This window comes from Nerophis ophidion, linkage group LG12 (assembly GCF_033978795.1).
Source record: "Nerophis ophidion isolate RoL-2023_Sa linkage group LG12, RoL_Noph_v1.0, whole genome shotgun sequence".
Lineage (NCBI taxonomy): Eukaryota > Metazoa > Chordata > Actinopteri > Syngnathiformes > Syngnathidae > Nerophis > Nerophis ophidion.
Window position 1 is genome coordinate 38,895,380 of NC_084622.1, and position 19,075 is coordinate 38,914,454.

At 39.2% G+C, this 19,075-nt stretch overlaps 3 protein-coding genes across 3 annotated transcripts in view; 2 read left to right on the plus strand and 1 right to left on the minus strand.

Annotated features, from left to right (window-relative positions):
* man2a2 (mannosidase, alpha, class 2A, member 2) overlaps window positions 1-19,075 on the plus strand; it is a 198,359-nt gene that overhangs the window by 101,189 nt on the left and 78,095 nt on the right. The window lies entirely within an intron of this gene.
* Window positions 1,649-7,261, plus strand: LOC133563432 (calcium and integrin-binding protein 1-like). Its single transcript, XM_061917553.1, has 7 exons — window positions 1,649-1,986; window positions 2,196-2,230; window positions 2,303-2,402; window positions 5,937-6,090; window positions 6,184-6,302; window positions 6,374-6,462; window positions 7,052-7,261. The coding sequence occupies exons 1-7, from the start codon at window positions 1,936-1,938 to the stop codon at window positions 7,071-7,073; spliced, it is 570 nt and encodes a 189-aa protein (XP_061773537.1). The 5' UTR covers window positions 1,649-1,935; the 3' UTR covers window positions 7,074-7,261.
* On the minus strand, window positions 7,049-19,071 carry LOC133563431 (RCC1 domain-containing protein 1-like). The gene is made up of 8 exons (XM_061917552.1): window positions 18,826-19,071; window positions 18,547-18,747; window positions 12,952-13,117; window positions 12,760-12,881; window positions 12,576-12,683; window positions 11,942-12,091; window positions 7,601-7,630; window positions 7,049-7,524 (listed from the first exon to the last, which is right to left on the minus strand). Exons 1-8 carry the CDS (start codon window positions 19,022-19,024, stop codon window positions 7,373-7,375), a joined length of 1,128 nt encoding a protein of 375 aa, XP_061773536.1. The 5' UTR covers window positions 19,025-19,071; the 3' UTR covers window positions 7,049-7,372.

Sequence of the window (19,075 nt, forward strand, 5' to 3'; positions counted from 1 at the left end):
TCTCAGGTCAGATGTGGACATGGCCACAAGAACTGATCCCAGGTCAGATGTGCACCTGCCCACAAGAACTGATCTCAGGTCAGATGTGGACATGCCCGTAATAACTGATCTCAGGTCATATGTGGGCAGGTATGTGCACCTGCCCATAATAACTGATCTCAGGTCAGATGTGGACATGGCCACAAGAACTGATCCCAGGTATGATGTGCACCTGCCCACAAGAACTGATCTCAGGTCAGATGTGGACAGTGTAATTTTTTTCTTTTTTTTTCTTACCTCCTCCAGAGTTTACCTGTTTATCACCTTTATTGTAAGGTGTGCCAGAAGTTGGCAGACCCGTCAGCGATCCTGTTCTGTCTCCCTGTAATATTTATCTGCTTTTGAATGGCATTGTGCTGAAAATCTTAATTTCCCCTCAAGGATTATTAAAGCATTTCTGATTCTGATTAGAAATACTGACATATACAGAAAAATATTTCTTAGTAAAGACCTATTTGGCTCTTACTTTTCAAAAGCAGCTGTCACGTTTGACGTGTTTCGTTCTTCCGAATGCAGACAGACCACTCCGGACAGGGCGTGGAGGTTGGAACATTATTTATTCCACAACATATCAAAGTAGTACAAAAAACGGAAAACAAGTGGCATTCGAAGCTAATGCTGGTGATGGGTTGATGAGGCGTCATGAAGCGTTTCGACACATTGCAAAACTGTATTGATACTGTGTCACTAAATACTGACATCTGCTGGACATTAAAAATCCCTACAGGCAACCTATGGACAGACTCAACTGACACTGATTTTATGACCTAGTACAGTGATCCTCAACAGGCGGACCGCAGTCCATGTCCGGACCCAGCGACGTGTCCGTCTGGACCCAGCACGAATTATAGTGAAAAAAACAAAATAAGTCTTGTTCACGAGTGAGGGAAGAGTGGATCGTGAGCTCGACAGGCGGACCGGTGCGGTGTGTTCAGTAATGCGGACGTTGTACCGATCCATTGTGGTGAAGAAGGAGCTGAGCCGGAAGGCAAAGCTCTCAATTTACCGGTCAATCTACGTTCCCACCCTCACCTATGGTCATGAGCTTTGGGTCGAAAGGACAAGATCACGGGTACAAGCGGCCGAAATTAGATGGAGATAGGGTGAGAAGCTCTGCCATCCGAGAGGAACTCAAAGTAAAGCCGCTGCTCCTTCACATCGAGAGGAGCCAGATGAGGTGGTTCGGGCATCTGGTCAGGATGCCACCTGAATGCCTCCCTAGGGAGGTGTTTAGACGTCCAACCGGTAGGAGGCCACGGAGAAGACCCAGGACACGTTGGGAAGACTATGTCTCCCGGCTGGCCTGGGAACGCCTCGGGATCCCCTGGGAAGAGCTAGACGAAGTGGCTGGGGAGAGGGAAGTCTGGGCTTCCCTACTTAGGCTGCTGCGCCCGCGATCCGACCTCGGGTAAGCAGAAGAAGATGGATATGGATGATTTACATGGACCCCGACTTAAACAAGTTGAAAAACTTATTCGGGTGTTACCATTTAGTGGTCAGTTGTACGGAATATGTACTGAACTGTGCAATCTACTAATAAAAGTTTCAATCAATCAATCAAAACGATAATATGTCCTTTCCCATCTGGCAACACCAGTCACACATTCACACTACACATTCTACAGACCGTGACTGACATCGCCAGTAAAGTAAAGTTACGTACCAGGTAACCTTTTATTGACTCGCTTAGATGTCACAACATAATACCCCCATTTATTGTCACAGCATATTCATGTTAAGGTCACACTTTATTACCCACCAACAAGATATTCACCGATAAATAAACTGCGTGTGTAGAAGCACGAAAGGGTTAACGACACACCGGAAGTGGGACACCAGTTGACTATTTTGGAAAAACTACAGGCGTCTTTAAAGTTAATCGTCGGACACGACAAGATGGGAACAACGGCGAGTCAACTTGGGAAAGATTTGCTCTCAGAATACCAAGTAAGTGACCGAATTGAAATAAAAAAAACATAGAACGCTAAATGCCCCACACGGCGGTGCTAGCTATGTTGGCTTAGCTGCTAATGAGAGCATTAATTGTTAACAACATTGCCTGTCATGTCAAACTTCAGTTTAAACGCTATTAGAACGCTTGCAAATATCAAACAGTCCGTGTTTCTTCATGGTGACCTTTATACTTCTGCTTCTAGGAGCTGACATTTTTAACAAAACAAGAAATTCTTCTGTGAGTAAACGTTCATACTACTAAGGTCCTTTGGCTGTGTTTATGTAACACAAGATGATGGCTTTGTTGTAGGGCGCATAAACGCTTCACTGAGCTGCTCAAGAAAGAAGAGCAAGGTGTTCCAAACGCCAGGGTGCCCATGGAGAAGATTCTCACCCTTCCAGAACTAAAGGTGATAAGGATATTGTAAATAATGTGCATAATTCAATGTATATACTCTGATGTAGGGCTGGGAGATATGGCCTTTTTTTAATATTGCGATATTTTTTAGGCCATATCGCGATATACGATATATATCTCGATATTTTGACTTGGACTTTAATTAACACTTGATACATATAATCACAGAATTATGATGATTCTATGTGTCTACATTAAAACATTGTTGTTCATACTGCAATAATATATGCTACTTTTAAACTTTCATGCAGAGAGGGAAATCACAACTAAGTCAATTGACCAAAAGTGTATTTATTAAAGTTATAAAGCAATGGCACAAACATTCAAGTCATTTCCAAAACATAAACTGCAAGATTGTCAGAGACATTTTAAGTGTCAAATAAAAATCAATCAATCAATCAATCAATGTTTACTTATATAGCCCTAAATCACTAGTGTCTCAAAGGGCTGCACAAACCACTACGACATCCTCGGTAGGCCCACATAAGGGCAAGGAAAACTCACACCCAGTGGGACGTCGGTGACAATGATGACTATGAGAACCTTGGAGAGGAGGAAAGCAATGGATGTCGAGCGGGTCTAACATGATACTGTGAAAGTTCAATCCATAATGGATCCAACACAGTTGCGAGAGTCCAGTCCAAAGCGGATCCAACACAGCAACGAGAGTCCCGTTCACATCGGAGCCAGCAGGAAACCATCCCAAGCGGAGGCGGATCAGCAGCGCAGAGATGTCCCCAGCCGATACACAGGCAAGCAGTACATGGCCACCGGATCGGACCGGACCCCCTCCACAAGGGAGAGTGGGACATAGAAGAAAAAGAAAAGAAACGGCAGATCAACTGGTCTAAAAAGGGAGTCTATTTAAAGGCTAGAGTATACAAATGAGTTTTAAGGTGAGACTTAAATGCTTCTACAGAGGTGGCATCTCGAACTGTTACCGGGAGGGTATTCCAGAGTACTGGAGCCCGAAATGAAAACGCTCTATAGCCCGCAGACTTTTTTTGGGCTTTGGGAATCACTAATAAGCCGGAGTCCTTTGAACGCAGATTTCTTGCCGGGACATATGGTACAATACAATCGGCAAGATAGGATGGAGCTAGACCGTGAAAAATGAGCTGCATAATAGGAAATCAAATAGTATTTGTCCTTCACTATGTGGTATGTTACTAAGGTTATGAAATTCTCTTCATTTTCTAGCGAGTGACTTTTCAAATGATGCTACATATTAGCAGTAATGCTACTTTTTATAGCAACGCTTTCCACCCCCCAAACACAAAACGAATTACGGTTGTCTGTTCGACATATTCCCACTTAAAGCCGAACCACCGCCAGACGATGGAAACCTTGCTGTTTTTATTGGTCCGCAGCATCTTTCTCTCGTACGGCTATGTTAGCAGCTAACATTAACCATGCCGCTACGTCTCTGCTCTACGAGGGCGTGTATGTGACCTGTGGCGTATGTAAGAATGTGCGCCTGCTTGTCTGCGAGAAGGAGACACAGGAAAGAGCGAGGAGAGCCTAAAGTGTACGCCCGCAGCTAAAAGACCTGCGTGAGAACGTATACTCGAATATTACGATATAGTCATTTTCTATATCGCACGGAGACAAACTTGCGATATATCGTATATATCGATATATCGCCCAGCCTTACAGCAGTATGATGATTCTATGTGTCTACATTAAAATATTCTTGTTCATACTGTAATAATATATGCTACTTTTAAACTTTCATGCAGAGAAGGAAATCAGAATTAAGTCAATTGATCAAAACTTTTTTCTTTTTTTCTTTTCTTAGTTTATTTTGAACATGAGCACATTTACAACACAATACATCAGACAATTCATATCACATCATGTCCGAAAAGGAGTAGGAAGAAGCAAAGCTTATTTAATCCTCCCCCTTTCCCACGTCAGAGGGCCCACCAATATATACATTCATTTACTGACTCTTTTTACAGCAAAATAGTAAAATGACATCCGTGAATAATACAACAGTTCTGTAACATGTAATTGATTAATTCAGTCATTACCAACATACTGAGATGAAGAATATCTTATTTTCAATAAGGTTGAAAGTGTTTCTCATAATTCTTCTTCTTTGTACTTTGTAAGCACTATTAATTTGAACAGCCTCTTAAACTGGATCATATCAGTACAATTTTTTACTTCTTTACTCATTAATCCATTCCATAATTTAATTCCACATACTGATATGCTAAAGGTTTTAAGTGTTGTACGGGCATACAAATGTTTTAAGTTAGATTTTCCTCTAAGGTTATATTTCTCCTCTTTAGTTGAGAAGAATTGTTGTACATTCTTTTGTAGCAGGTTATAATTTGCTTTGTACATCATTTTAGCTGTTTGCAATTTTATCAAATCATCGAGCTTTGATATCTTTGACTCAATAAATAAAGGGTTTGTATGTTCTCTATGTCCAACTAATTGATCTTTTTTTTGTAACACAGTTAACGAATGTAGCGCACATTTGTAGTTATTTCCCCATATTTCTGCACAATGACTCAGATATGGTAACACTAGCGAGCAGTAGAGAAACTGTATTTATTAAACAGTTATTAAGCAGTGGCACAAACATTCATGTCATTTCCAAAACAGAAAGTGCAAGATTGTCAGAGACATTTTAATTGTCAAATATAAATGAGCTGTATAATAGGAAATCAAATAGTATTCGTCCTGCGATATGTGGTAGGTTACTACAGAAGTTATGAAATTCTCTTCATTCTCTAACAAGTGACTTTTAAAATGATGCTACATATTAGCAGTGATGCTACTTTTTATAGCAACGCTTTTGGCCGACACTTGACAAATTACGGTTGTCTGTTCAACATATTCCCACTTGAAGCCAAACCACCGCCAGACAATGGACCCCCTGCAGTTCTTCTTGGGAATTACTTCTTCCTTCATTCGCCATTTCTTTTTGTTGTTTTACCACTCGCACAGCTCTGCTAGCATCAAAACTAACGTTACCCAGTTTGCTACCTCTCTGCTCCGCGAGAGCGTATACGTATGTGACGTATGTCGTGACAGTATGTGACGTGTGAAAGAATGTGCGCCTGCTTGTCTGTGAGAAGGAGACACAGGAAAGAGCGAGAAGAGCCTGTAGTGTAATGCCCGGAGCTAGGAGCTAAAAGCAACTGCGTGAGAACGTATACTCGAATATCACGATAGTCATTTTCTATATTGCACAGAGAGCAATCGGCGATATATCGTGTACATTGATATATCGCCCAGCCCTATTCTGATGATTAACTTGTGAGATGACTGTACTATGCTGATAGTATATATTTGTACCATGAATTGATTTACGTGGACCCCGACTTAAACAAGTTGTAAAACTTACTCGGGTGTTACCATTTAGTGGTCAATTGTACGGAATATGTACTGTACTGTACTGTGCAATCTACCAATAAAAGTTTCACTCGATTCAACCAATAAAAAAGGGACTCATCTATATAGTGCCTTGGGTATTGATTAACTGCACTGTCCTTTCTACCTCTTGTCCCAGTCCAACCCTTTCGGAACAAGAATCTGCCATGTCTTCTCCACATCAGAACTGAAAGATGGGAGCCTTACCTTTGAGGATTTTTTAGATCTTTTGAGTGCCTTTAGTGACTCTGCTACACTGGAAATTAAGTCTCATTACGCATTCCGTATATTTGGTAAGCATTGTTTGCAAAAAAAACAACAACACGCACACACATCTATTACAGCCAAAGTAAAAGTTATATCCCTGCAACATTCCTATCTTTAAGATTTTGATGATGACGGAACTCTTGACTGTGGGGATCTGGAGAAACTGGTTAACTGCTTGACGGGAGAGACGGATGACACAAGATTAACCTCGGAGGAAATGAGGCAGCTCATCACCAATGTGAGTGAGCTTTGCACTGCAACACAGTGAATCACGACCCTCAAATCCTGTTCTTTCTTCTGCGTGTTAAGATTCTTGACGAGTCCGACATCGACAAGGATGGAACCGTGAACCTTTCAGAGTTTCAGCATGTTATTTCCAGGTCCCCGGATTTTGTCAGGTGAGCATAAAGCTAATCAAAAGTAGGGATGGGTATCATTTACATTTTAACTGATAAATGAATCAAAATTATAGTACCACTGATAGTCACACACACACACACACACTAGGTGTGGTGAAATTAACCTCTGCATTTGACCCATCCCCTTGTTCCACCCTCTGGGAGGCGAGGGGAGCAGTAAGCAGCAGCGGTGGCCACGCTCGGGAATCATTTTGGTGGTTTAACCCCCAATTCCAACCCCTTGATGCTGAGTGTCAAACAGGGAGGTAATGAGTCCCATTTTTATAGTCTTTGGTAGGACGTACCGATCTCAATTGGTACTATCAAAACAGTACATACAAAGTGGAAGCTATCCATTTTTTTGATTAAAAAAAGCCTTATGTTTGACAAAGTTGGTTCGGAAATTAAATGACAATACATTAATGTAAGAAAAATCCATAATTGCAGCAAAACGGACCATGGGGAATGCGCAGAAAAGGACTTACTAGTGTATGTTTGATGCTCATAACCGTGTTTCGATACCCATCCCTAATCAAGTATGTTTTATTAAACACGATTTTAGAATTTATTTCAACCCATTTCTCCACAGTTCCTTCAAAATTGTGCTGTGAAGACCTTCAGTCAACAACTGAAAAGGATCATCCACTTATTCCATTGTTTAATTAGTCATATAAACCTGATAGTTGCCTTAAATTATATAAGTATTTTATTGACTTATCTGCTGTTAAATGTTAATCACCAGGCCAGTGATTTTTGAAAAAACTGTTCTTTATATTTCCATAAAAAAAGTTTAACAAAATACACAATTTTCCCAGTTTTTTGTACCATATAAATTACAAAATGCTGAGTTTGACTCTGAAAAGATTTGAACCATGAGCTCAAAAAGCAAAGTCCATGTTTATTAACTGTATCAGTCATCCACTTCCTCCTTGGCGATAGCAGCAAAAGTGTTCCACCCTCCGCACGTCACGCCAACAACACGCATCTGTTTGTCCCTGAAGTAGTCCACACGCTGCGGCTCATCTGAACAGGACGTCTCATATCCGAGCTGACCATATTCGCCTAAGAAAAACAAGAAACTTGTGCTTTAAGTAAAGTACATTTTTCTGTCACTATGTTCAGAGTCAGTCAAACTCACCCCAGCCCCATGTGTAGAGGTCACCAGTGGCTAAAAAAAATGAGGAAAAAAACAAAGGTAATAAAAGCTTCAGTTATGTTGACCAAGAAAACTTTTAAAACACAAACCCAAATCTTAGTAGTGAAATAACAGAACAAAAACGTTGTTTTTTTAAAGGTGTTTATTACTGTGTTGGTCTGCAATTTGTTTTCAGACTTGGTCTTACCCCTCTTTAGCTGTTCAACAAGGTTGGATCTGGAAGTAATCCATATTGCACTTTTGCCAGCAATTAAAATCAAACAAGGTAATCACATTTAAACGGTCATATTATGATTTGCTTTCTACGTTTAAAACAATACCTTGCGGTCTAAATAAAACTAAAATGTTTGCATCGATTTTGTTTATCTTCAAGCCGCTTTCTGACAGTCTCTTCTCAATGCGCTGTTTTGTGAGCAATCTCTACGTACCGAAGCCCGGCAGGCCAAGCCACCTTCAACTGCGTCTCCACTGAGTCAGTCATGTTGTTGTTTTTAGCACTTTCATATCGAGTCTACTTAGATATATATGTTACTTTTTATTAGAAATAGCAACAGTGTAGGATTTTAGCATGCGTGTGCATGTACGTGACAGTCTGCTCCTCAATAGGATTTTGAGGAAAATTTTTAAACAACTAGGGATTAAAACTGAATCAGGTTTTACGCGGGTCATTAAAAAGCATTATGTCATTAAATAGAATTTGCGGTAATGAAGGCCTAAATGGCATTTAAAAAAATCATTAAATATAATGTACTGAGGCATTAAAACATTTCATACAATTGTTGGCCTGCGCCGATAGCCAAATTGCTTGGATTTACATGACCTCACGCCCGGCTCATCAAATATGCGTGGTTGTCAAGCCAGTGTCTGTTTAAATGAGTACTAAGTACCGTTTAGCCTTTCTCAAAGAAAAATGCTCTATGCTTGTGTTGTTTTGGGCTGTACGACAGTTCAAATCGCTAAAAGGATAAACGTTTCCTCAGAGTTCCTCGAGACGTAATAAAGAAGGGCAGAAGAGTGCAAGATTTTAGGAAACGACGACGAGAAAAATGGCCTGCACTCCACTCAAAGGGAGCAGCGTCAAAAATGCACGAGTTTGCAGTGATCACTTTGTTAAAGGTTTGTTTGATATACTTTTAACATTCAGTATTTCCCCATTTAAGTATTTCTTTAATATGTGTATTTCTTAAAACAAATTTTACTCAGCAAGTCTAAATAAAAGAGCAAATGTGAGCACAACCTAAACTAGTTAATAAATGAAGCTTTCAGCACGTATACAGTGTTCACATCTAAAGTTATATTTTGATAATGAGGGTAAAAAAACACGCATACTGGTAAATGGAATGTGCAACCGCACCAACAAAAAACATAACTTTAGACACATAGATAAATCATGAAATGCAACCTTTACCCAAGCAAAAACGATGCATATTTAGATAATCTGGATAACAATTTTCTTGACCCAGCCACACAAAAAAATCACAGACCTCCATGCTTTTCCAAGTTTTCATCTGTTTTGTCACGTAGAATGATATCTTGAGCACAACATAGATAGATAGGATAGAATAGAAAGTACTTTATTGATCCCTGGGGGAAATTCAGCACCACAGTTTGCTCACAATAATAATAATAAATAATATATAACATATATTATATATATATAATATATGAATAGTATAAATATATTCTACATAGTTTGATAAGTCTGGAAACTCCAACAAATAATCCTGAATATCACTTGACAATCTTTTTTCGATAAAATATCGGTGTAATCCATTGCATAGTTAGATTTTTGGATTGTGTCTGCTTTTTGCAGGAAGATCTATGCCCCTTGCGTACTCCGAGTTTGCGTGCTGCTTGCTGCAAAACAGCCATCTTAGCATGGTGGACCACCAGTGTTTATCATTTCCGGGAAGAAGTCATGCAACGGTAGACAAATAATAAGTCTCACTCTGTGTATCGCTCTGAGCACCTGAGCTTGTTTATTTGACAGCGTAATTAAATCAACTGGAGTACAGCCTCTTGTCAATCATCCCCAATCTTTGTTACATGCAGGCGGGACAGAATACACAGAATGCCTCACTACTCGCAACCAACTAATGAGAAGAACTGCTAAGTATCAGGGGCGGCGTTAGGGGGTGGCAACCAGGGCTGAAGCCTTTAATGTTTTCTGAAAAGCGACAAACCTGAATTTAATTTTAGGGTGAAATAAAGGCATTGGCAGTAATGTGCAGTACTGGAGTCAGACACAGAGAGAGCAGCTGTGTAAAGCAGCCTCCATACTACCTAACTGAGCCTCCCCTGAAAAAGAAGTTGTCTGTGTGTAGCAGCCAATCACCTAAACGAGTCTATTTTTTTGTGCCTATCAAATGTCCAACTCCCATCTTTTGGCCGCTCAATCACAGGAAGGGCCGCGACTTACGACTAATTTGATAGTCGACTTGTTGTCGACTATCTTAACAACTCCTCAACTCGTCCGATTATAAAGTGTACACATATTTAATGGCTCTAATTTTTCCATCTTCTTTTAAATGCAGCTTACTAATTCACTCAATAAATATGTATTTACGCTGTGACTGTGCTGCTCATTCAGCTGTTACAAATATTAAAACGACTGATAAAATGTTGTACATTTAAAAGAAAGGAAAAGCCAAATGCTCAAAACCTTATGTATAAAAAAGCCCTCAGTTATAATAGCAGCAATTAAAAAAAAAAACACCAGATCTAACTTCCTCACAAAGAACTTTTTTTTTTCTGATGTTTAAAAAGCTGCACACTGGTATATTTACTGATTAAATCATGGCAGTTTTAGCACAGTAATTACTCAATGTATCGAATTCTTAACATGTTAGCTATCTATTAGATTGTATATTTAATCTTATGATTCCACCGCATTGGTGCTTAATTCCCGTGTGTGTGTGTGTGCGCTTATTGTGCCGTTTACTTTTTATTACATTGCAACTTGACCCTGCTTGAATTGATGTAGATAAAGTTTAGCTGGCTGACTTTGGCTAAAATTATATTTATTTTTCACACAACTTTGTCTCACACTTGTTAGCTAGGCAGCAAGTTACAAACTCATACTCTTACCGAGGTTAAGACCTCATCCTCCCTCCAGACGTCCGACATCATGTCTCTGCCTTAAATGCTCGCGTATCACAGATGTACTGCCATAAAAAAACAAGGTCCTCTTTGCAAAACGAGCAAGGTATTCAAGCAAATGTTCTCATACTTTAAATGTTTTCACTGGCGATGTTGACTCGCGTCCTCCGTAAAAACACGAGTGATAATGTCACGACTTTTCGGCCACAAATGTTATTGTTGACATTTGTTGACAATGTCAACTAATCGTTGCACCCTTAAAATTCACAGGGCGAATGCAAACTTTTTTTGTCCAGCCCACACCTGTGAACTCCAGAGAGATACTGTACTTCTTTATTTTAAATGTAAGAACATTTGTGTTTCGCCATATTTGGGGGCAACCCATTGGTTAGTATTCTCCATAATTGTCTGGCCTCAGTTACACAAGCCTATGCAATTGATAAAAAAATATGTTCATAATTTATTTTGACTAAATAAGCATTTAATATTTTTGATTGGAAGGACAGAGTGATTATTTGACAGGTGGGAACCCTTTAATTGGATATTGTTAACGGCCAATGCACAAAGTCAGATCACTAAATGCTATATCTTGTGAACATGCTTATGCTTTGGCAAAAGAGCGAAAAGGAATACGTGTCCGAAAACTACACATTTCAGCAGAAGTGGCTGGCTGAAGAAGTTTTCAAAACATAATTAAAGCCCATCGAGAAACCTGCAGAGGCGTTCGTCACTAAAGTATCAAAACTCCGAACAGCTTGTTTGGAGCAAGTTTAAAATAATTAAATATTTATAAAAAAAACATTTCTAACATTCTCCGCCATGCCTCCATGGTTTTATTTAAAATTTTTGGTACTGAGTGGTAGGAAAAGATGATTTTTGCATTGTAGGACCCCTTTAATATATCTTTAGACACTCAAACCGATATCTGCCAAATCAGATTACTGTTTAAGCATGTAGCAACATGTGAATCTTATGGGACTTTGGAAATAGAGAAATAAAAACGGTAAGTATAATTTAACATATTTTAAAACCTTGGGAGTGACCTGGGCTCTTAAGTTATTTTGTTTGCCAATACTAAATAAACATTATAGTTTGAATTAGACTTTAACCAGCATGAAGAACATTTACTAAGAATAGCTACATTTTCTTGCTAAAAAAACTAAGAGTGGACAAGTTTGGGAAAAATCAACATTTTAATAATTAGGACAAGTGTAGCTGTCTTACATGTTACTGCTGCCGTGTGCCGGGAGCCACAATCAACAGACGTCACCTCACAGGATGGAGTAATGTCCAAAAGAGCTGGGAATGCCTGGATGGATATAAACACTTCTTTGTCATTTTCTTCAGTCGGCAACTCTTGACATGAAGAAGTTCCTGTGAGTTGAAAAACATAGACTGATATCAAACCTCATGACATTTGGATACTTTGGTTAAAGTTTCTTCCTGTATTGTAACCCGTGTTTTACAGTAATCCAATGACAAGTGTGTAACGCTCAGCTATTTTTAGCTACCACTATACCATTCTATTGTCAAAATCATATAGGTTTGAAGTACAACAACAATCTTCATGCGACCAAGATTGTAAGTACAAAAAACAAATAAGAGCAAATATAGAAGCATGAGCTAATGTTTATTCGGACTACATTTTAGATTTTGAGAGTAGAGTAAATGCTTCTGTGAGATTTTTTTATTTTCCTATTACAAGGTTTGAATAGTTTGCTTTTGAATTGAATACATATAAAGCTCCTTACTTTGTACTATTTTCACACTTAATGATGCCTTAGAGAAGATCTAACATCCTCAAATAAAATTATTACTGAAATACGAGTAAAAACCCAGTTTAAAAACAAAGTTCAACCTGCTAATTGTTGACTATTCAGATGCTGCCGAGTCTGCCTCACAGCTTGCGAGGGTAGTCCAAGCTGTCCACTCTCGTTCCAGCCCCACACATACAGGTCACGCCCATCTGTTAAACACATATATTTCAAACCATTTATGAAGCGTAAACTGAGCTGACATCGTTAATTAAGTGTTTCTGTTACCACTGATGCAAACTGTGTGCCAGCCTCCAGTGGCCACACAGCTCATAGTCATGCCCCAAAGGGCCTCCACTACCCGGGGTTCTTCTTCAGACGAGAGGCCCCCATGCCCAAGCTGGCCATGACTGTTAAGTAGCACAGAAAATGATTAAGGTCTTCTCCAGATTACTCATCATTGAAACATGTGGGATCTACCTGCCCAATCCCCAGGTGTACACCGCTCCACCGGCGCTGAGCAGGATGGTGTGCTCTGCACCCAGTGCCAGCCTGGTGGCCTTCAGGAGAGGGGACAAAGGGTGGTAGAAAGGAGGCTTGGTGGCAATGTAACCACCATGGGTCAATGGCAGATTCAGTGGCATACCTGGAAATCAGGAAAGTGATAGAGAAGATGGTGGTGCTGCTTGTTTTTCTTCTTTACACGATCTTATTATTGCAACAATGTTATTATTTTTTTTTTAATAGGTTAACATAGGATGTGAAGTAATTTACATGAAGATGGGTTAAAAAAATCATCCTCTTCCTACTCCTTTTCACATGTGTTAAATTGTGCAAGTGTGAAGTTGTGATGTACTTTACTTCAATGTATTCTCTTTAAGCATGTTAAACATAGGCTCAACTATTATTAGTAATAATGTGTGTTTGTGTCATACTGCTAGCTAACTGATGAGGTTGGCAAAAAAACAAAAACAGTTTTTCCTCATATTTGTATGAAAATAGGGTTTTGTATATTATATATATTTTTTTCCTTTTCACAAAAATACAATTGTGTGTTTTATTTTTCTTAAAGGGGACCTCCTATGCAAAATGGGGACCTGTTTTTGTGTATTTGAGATCTGCATAGGTCGTAAAAATGTAAATTCAAACAATGGAGACATGCTGGATATATTTAAAAAAAAAAAGAAGAAAAAAAAAAACATGTTGCCTTCATACTTCCTCCAAACAAGCCGTTTGGAATGTGCTTCATTTGCATTGTCAGTCATAAATAAATAATAAATGGGTTGTACTTGTATAGGGCTTTTCTACCTTCAAGGTACTCAAAACGCTTTGACACTACTTCCACATTTACACACACATTTACACACTAATGGAGGGAGCTGCCATGCAAGGCGCTAACCAGCACCCATCAGGAGCAAGGGTGAAGTGTCTTGCTCAGGACACAACGGACGTGACGAGATTGGTACTAGGTGGGGATTGAACCAGGGATACTTGGGTTGCGCACGGCCACTCTTCCACTGCGCCACACCGTCCCTTACCTTAAAGTAATTGGTTATTGTTACTAATTACCACTCCCAAAAAGTAATTGAGTAAGTTACCTCATTGTAAGAGTAACTAGTTACTTAGCAGAATAACTGAGGCGTTATTTTAAATGTTATTTTATACACTATTATGTTTGATACCTTTTAATGTCATATACATTTATATTAACTGCTCAAACACTGAATACAGTACTTTAGAACATTTGGCATTTATCTGAATAGATTGTACTGTACCGTACGATATGCATGTAAATGAAATGTATAAAAACACTCTGTATATTATCATTTAATATTGAAAATACAAAACCCATACGGTACCAAAAATGTACACTTGGGTGAAAGGACACGAAAGAGTCTATCCCAGCTGCATTCGGGTGGAAGGCGGGGTATTCAGTGAGGTAAGATGAATGAAATGCGCTGACAGTACATTGCTCCTGCCAAAAGAATTGCACTGAGTGGAGCGGATCACCACTCCAAGATGGCGGCCCCGCGTCTCGTCAGGGCCAGTAGGCAGTAGCGGTCGATGCTGTGTCTACTTATAAGATGTCTATGGGTAGCACCGTAGACATCCTATGCCATAGACATCTTATAAGTAGCCGCAGCATCGACCGCTACTGCCTACTGCCGCTGACGAGACGCGGGGCCGCCATCTTGGAGTGGTGATCGCTCCACTCAGTGCAATTCATTTGGCAGGAGCAATGAACTGTCGGCACATTTAATTCATCTTACCTCACTGAATACCACTGATTTTCCCACATTTCTTTTTTTTCATACGTGTAGCGATGCTAAAGGACACATGTTTTGGTGCGTTTTATTATTCATAGTTTGCTTAACAGTAATATAATATTCTCCAGACATCCAAGATAAAAACTGTGAATATAATCCAAAAGAAGGGGGAAAAACATACATCCATCCATCCATTTTCTACCGCTTATTCCCTTTCGGGGTCGCGGGGGGCGCTGGCGCCTATCTCAGCTACAATCGGGCGGAAGGCGGGGTACACCCTGGACAAGTCGCCACCTCATCGCAGGGCCAACACAGATAGACAGACAACATTCACACTCACATTCACAAAAAACAGTCAGCTATTTTTAAGTTCAAGAAACAATATAATGAGGTTATATATACATGCATATATCCTACATAAACAATGTATGAATACATTAGATATCTATATAATTTAATTTAGGGACCTATAGACTGTATCTGTTGTTGCTGCAGCAGCAGAGTTAATTCTGTCTTGACACTTTGTATTGATATTTTGTATTACATTCTTCCCTTAAATATTAATGTTTACAGTGATTATGTATTTTTTATGTATGTCACTTTGGATAAAACGTCTGCCAAATACTTAAACATAAACATATATAAACACCTGAAAGTATTTATATCAGCTAAAACCACCAATCTGTTTCACTGGATTCAGAATAAAAACAAATTCTGTCTTACCCAACGATGTTAGTATTTGAATATTGTTACTTGAAGACTTATTCCTGGTTACAATTATGCTGTTAAAAAGTATTGTCGTATACATTGCCTAAAATGATAATGCATCATAATCAATGGCGGCTGGTGAATTTTGGTTTAGGTGGGGCTAAAAGTTTGTAGACCAAACCCCTGGAGAGGGGTCATCCTCCCCCAGAAGATTTCTTTGTGTTTTTCACAAACAAATGAAGCATTCTGGTGCATTTTGACAAAAATAATGAAGACAAAATAGAACATTTCATAGGTTTGCAGAGAACTATATACAATATGCACACTGAAGGAATGATGCCACCATAGGTTTGCAGAGAAATATATATATATATATATATATATATATATATACATATATATATATATATATATATATATATATATACACACATATATATATACACATATATATACACACATATATATATATACATATACATATATATACACACATATATATATATATATACACACACATATATATATATATATATATATACATATATATACACATATATTTCAGTGACGTGCAGTCAGGGGCGGCAGGTGAGGCATGGCCTCCCCAGCCATCATGGAAAGAAAAAAATTGAAAAAGGAAAAAAAAAAATGTTGTATGTATCTAGTGATTATACTATAAAGTTATTTTCCATTTAACTTCACCAGTTTTAAATTATTTTTTTTTATTCAAAATCGCTTAATTTTCACATTTGCCGTTCAAATACTGCGAATTACTTACGGTGAGTCACAGCCAGTTGAGCCTCCCCGTAGATTGCGCAATGACTCGGCTAACTGCTGGCTGCTGTGCAGTGAGACCGTATTGCTATATGAAAAATGTTATACATTTTCATAGTTTAGTTAGCTGAGGTATATAATGTACTGTGTATTTTGTCAACAGCTGTATGTGTGCAATGTATTTCTTGTGCTGGGCAATCATAAAACGGCTCCGAAACACGTACAATGTGAGGCACCTGTTCTCTGGCCTCCTGGTGGTAGAGGGCGCTAGTGATCCCAGAGATCATTCTTACACTACTCGGCTGGGCCTGTGGACATTTGAAGCCGGTATGTTTTAAAGTTGTCGTTTGCCTGCATATTGTAAAAACACCCATGTATTTTCTATGGCCGGTTAGCATCGGGTTTTAATCCCGTTTCCTCCAATGTTTCTGATCCGATTGAATTTATATTTATGTCGAGTCTTTATTTTGGGTACTTAAATATGGTGACTGAGTATCGTGGCGTTTTAAGGCCATCTGCGTTTTTTATGCTACAGTAAAGACAGTGAATGAACACTGCCGCTGGAGCGCGGTTACACCTGTCACACTGTGTACTGTCGTGTTTGTTATTTTGTACATACATGTGATTATTTAATATTGTTAATGTTAGCAGTATTATTGCTAATAATGATAAGTGTAATTTATTTATACTATACTATACTAGCTAAAGTACCTGCTACATTAAGTTAAAGTACCAATGATTGTCACACACACACACACACTAGCTGTGGTGAAATTTTTCTTCTGCATTTGACCCATCCCCTTGTTCACGCCCTGGTAGGTGAGGGGAGCAGTGAGCAGCAGCGGCCAGGAATAATTTTTGGTGATTTAACCCCCAATTCCAACCCTTGATGCTGAGTGCCAAGCAGGGAAAAATGCTAGTATGAGCTTTTAAACATAACATGTTAACCGCCGCCAATCAAATGGTGAATAAGATACTCTAGAGGGTTCATATGTTTATAAATCTGACTGTGATTAAGTCAGTGCTTCACCAGCCATGAACCTCACAGCACGTCACTGAGATATATATATATGTATGTATATATATATATATATATATATATATATATATATATATTTTTTTTTTTTTTTTTAATTTATATTCAGTACTCTTGGAGATCTTTGCTCCGTCTCAACTCTGTCGTAATATTCTTTTCAAAAAATACAACCAATAGTACGTTAAGGTTAAATCTTACTTGTGAAAAGTAATCCCCTGATTCTTATTTTTAACAGTCCGCTCATTTTAGCAGGAAAACGCTGAACACCAGCACGGGAGCTTTGTTTTCTACCTGTCAACTGTCAGTTTAAGCTGCTCGCCAACCCTTATCACCACTTCAAGATGGCGGCCGAATTTCTCGCGTCACAACAGCCAATGCTGCTTCTACTTGTAAGCTGTTGTCACGCCAAATTTCTTCCCCCTACAAAAGCTCCCCCCCCCCATTTACTTCCGGGGTCATGATTAATACAGACGTTTAGTTAATGCTACATTATAAAAATATTAAAAAAAATGTCAAAAATGATTTACAAACACAAGCTATGGGATGACGTAAGAGGAAACGTGACGCCGGAAGTAAATGCGTCATCCCATAGCTTGTGTTTGTAAATTGTTTTTTTTTATTTTATTTTTTATAATATAGCGTTAACAAAACGTCTGTATTTTTACAATATAGCGTTATATTTTTATAATATAGCATTAACAAAACGTCTGTATTAATCATACCCCGGAAGTAAATGGGGGTGGTGGGGGGGGGGGGGAATAAAACTTGGTTTGACAATGTCTACGGGTTGAGCCATAGACATTTTTATGTTAGTGTCACACCAAAAACCTTCCCCCCCAGAAGACATTTGGCGTGACAGCCCCTCTAATGCCTGAAGGACGCCAATGAGGGTGGAAGGACTTTAAAGCAGCCCACACAGCTGCCTGTTTTAAAAGCATTAAAATTGGCTGATTGTCATTGGTGAAAAATAACGGTGAGGAAAAAATATTAGCATTCCAGCATGCAAACCTTTCAAGCTATTTTTGCTTCGCTAATTTTGCAGCTGTAACCCATTAGAGTCATATAACTTTGTATTTTCATGCCCTCATTGGGTTTAGGCATTAGAGGGGCTGTCACGCCAAATGTCTTCCGGGGGGAAAGTTTTTGTAGGGGGGAAGAAATTTGGCGTGACACTAGCACATGTTCGATCAGAACACCGGAAGTGTTTTTGTTTGCATTCTGATTTCATGGCTGTCGTCTTAATGTTAAGCTTTCAGTTGTATAAAGACTACAAGTTGTGTAGAAAACTACCAGCGTCCACAGGTGACGTTTTTGTTTTCATGCTCCATGTTGGCGTCTTCTGGTTGTTATTCAAGTCCCATGACTCGACTCTGTCAGGAAAAGCGAGGATCAAAAAAGACTCTCCGATGGCGGCGTCCTCGCACCCGCGGCTCCGCGCCAAAAAAGTATCACCCCCCGCATTAAACCCTGCCAGGCACAAGCCTCCGTCACCTGACAAAAACGAAGATACATGACTCAGCTACAGGGTTGTCATATTTAAACAAGTGACGAATCTCATGTTCGACTCACCATCCAAGTGCAGGCATGCTAATCCACTCCAGCTTGCTCGGACTCTACTTATTTGTCTGCAGCAGATTCCGTCCAAATGACATTTCAGCTCTGCTGGATCGATCACTTTGACTTCCTTTACAATGTTGCCGTAACTGACACTTTCACGCACATGATGCAGCTGTCCAAAGGCGTTAAAGCCGAATCCGAACCAGCGCATGGCACCGCAGTAATACTTATATTATTGCGCATGCGTAGAATAACAACAAAC

Bases quoted from the DNA above. Each gene is read 5' to 3' on its own strand.
- LOC133563432 (XM_061917553.1), top strand. From the start codon at position 1,936: ATGGGAACAACGGCGAGTCAACTTGGGAAAGATTTGCTCTCAGAATAC. The intron at 1,987-2,195 runs GTAAGTGACCGA...TTCTGCTTCTAG, and splicing joins ATTTGCTCTCAGAATACCAA to GAGCTGACATTTTTAACAAA. The intron at 6,091-6,183 runs GTAAGCATTGTT...CCTATCTTTAAG, and splicing joins TTACGCATTCCGTATATTTG to ATTTTGATGATGACGGAACT.
- LOC133563431 (XM_061917552.1), bottom strand. From the start codon at position 19,024: ATGCGCTGGTTCGGATTCGGCTTTAACGCCTTTGGACAGCTGCATCAT. The intron at 12,684-12,759 runs GTAACAGAAACA...TGTGTTTAACAG, and splicing joins GCACACAGTTTGCATCAGTG to ATGGGCGTGACCTGTATGTG. The intron at 12,092-12,575 runs GTTGAACTTTGT...TTCAACTCACAG, and splicing joins GAATAGTCAACAATTAGCAG to GAACTTCTTCATGTCAAGAG.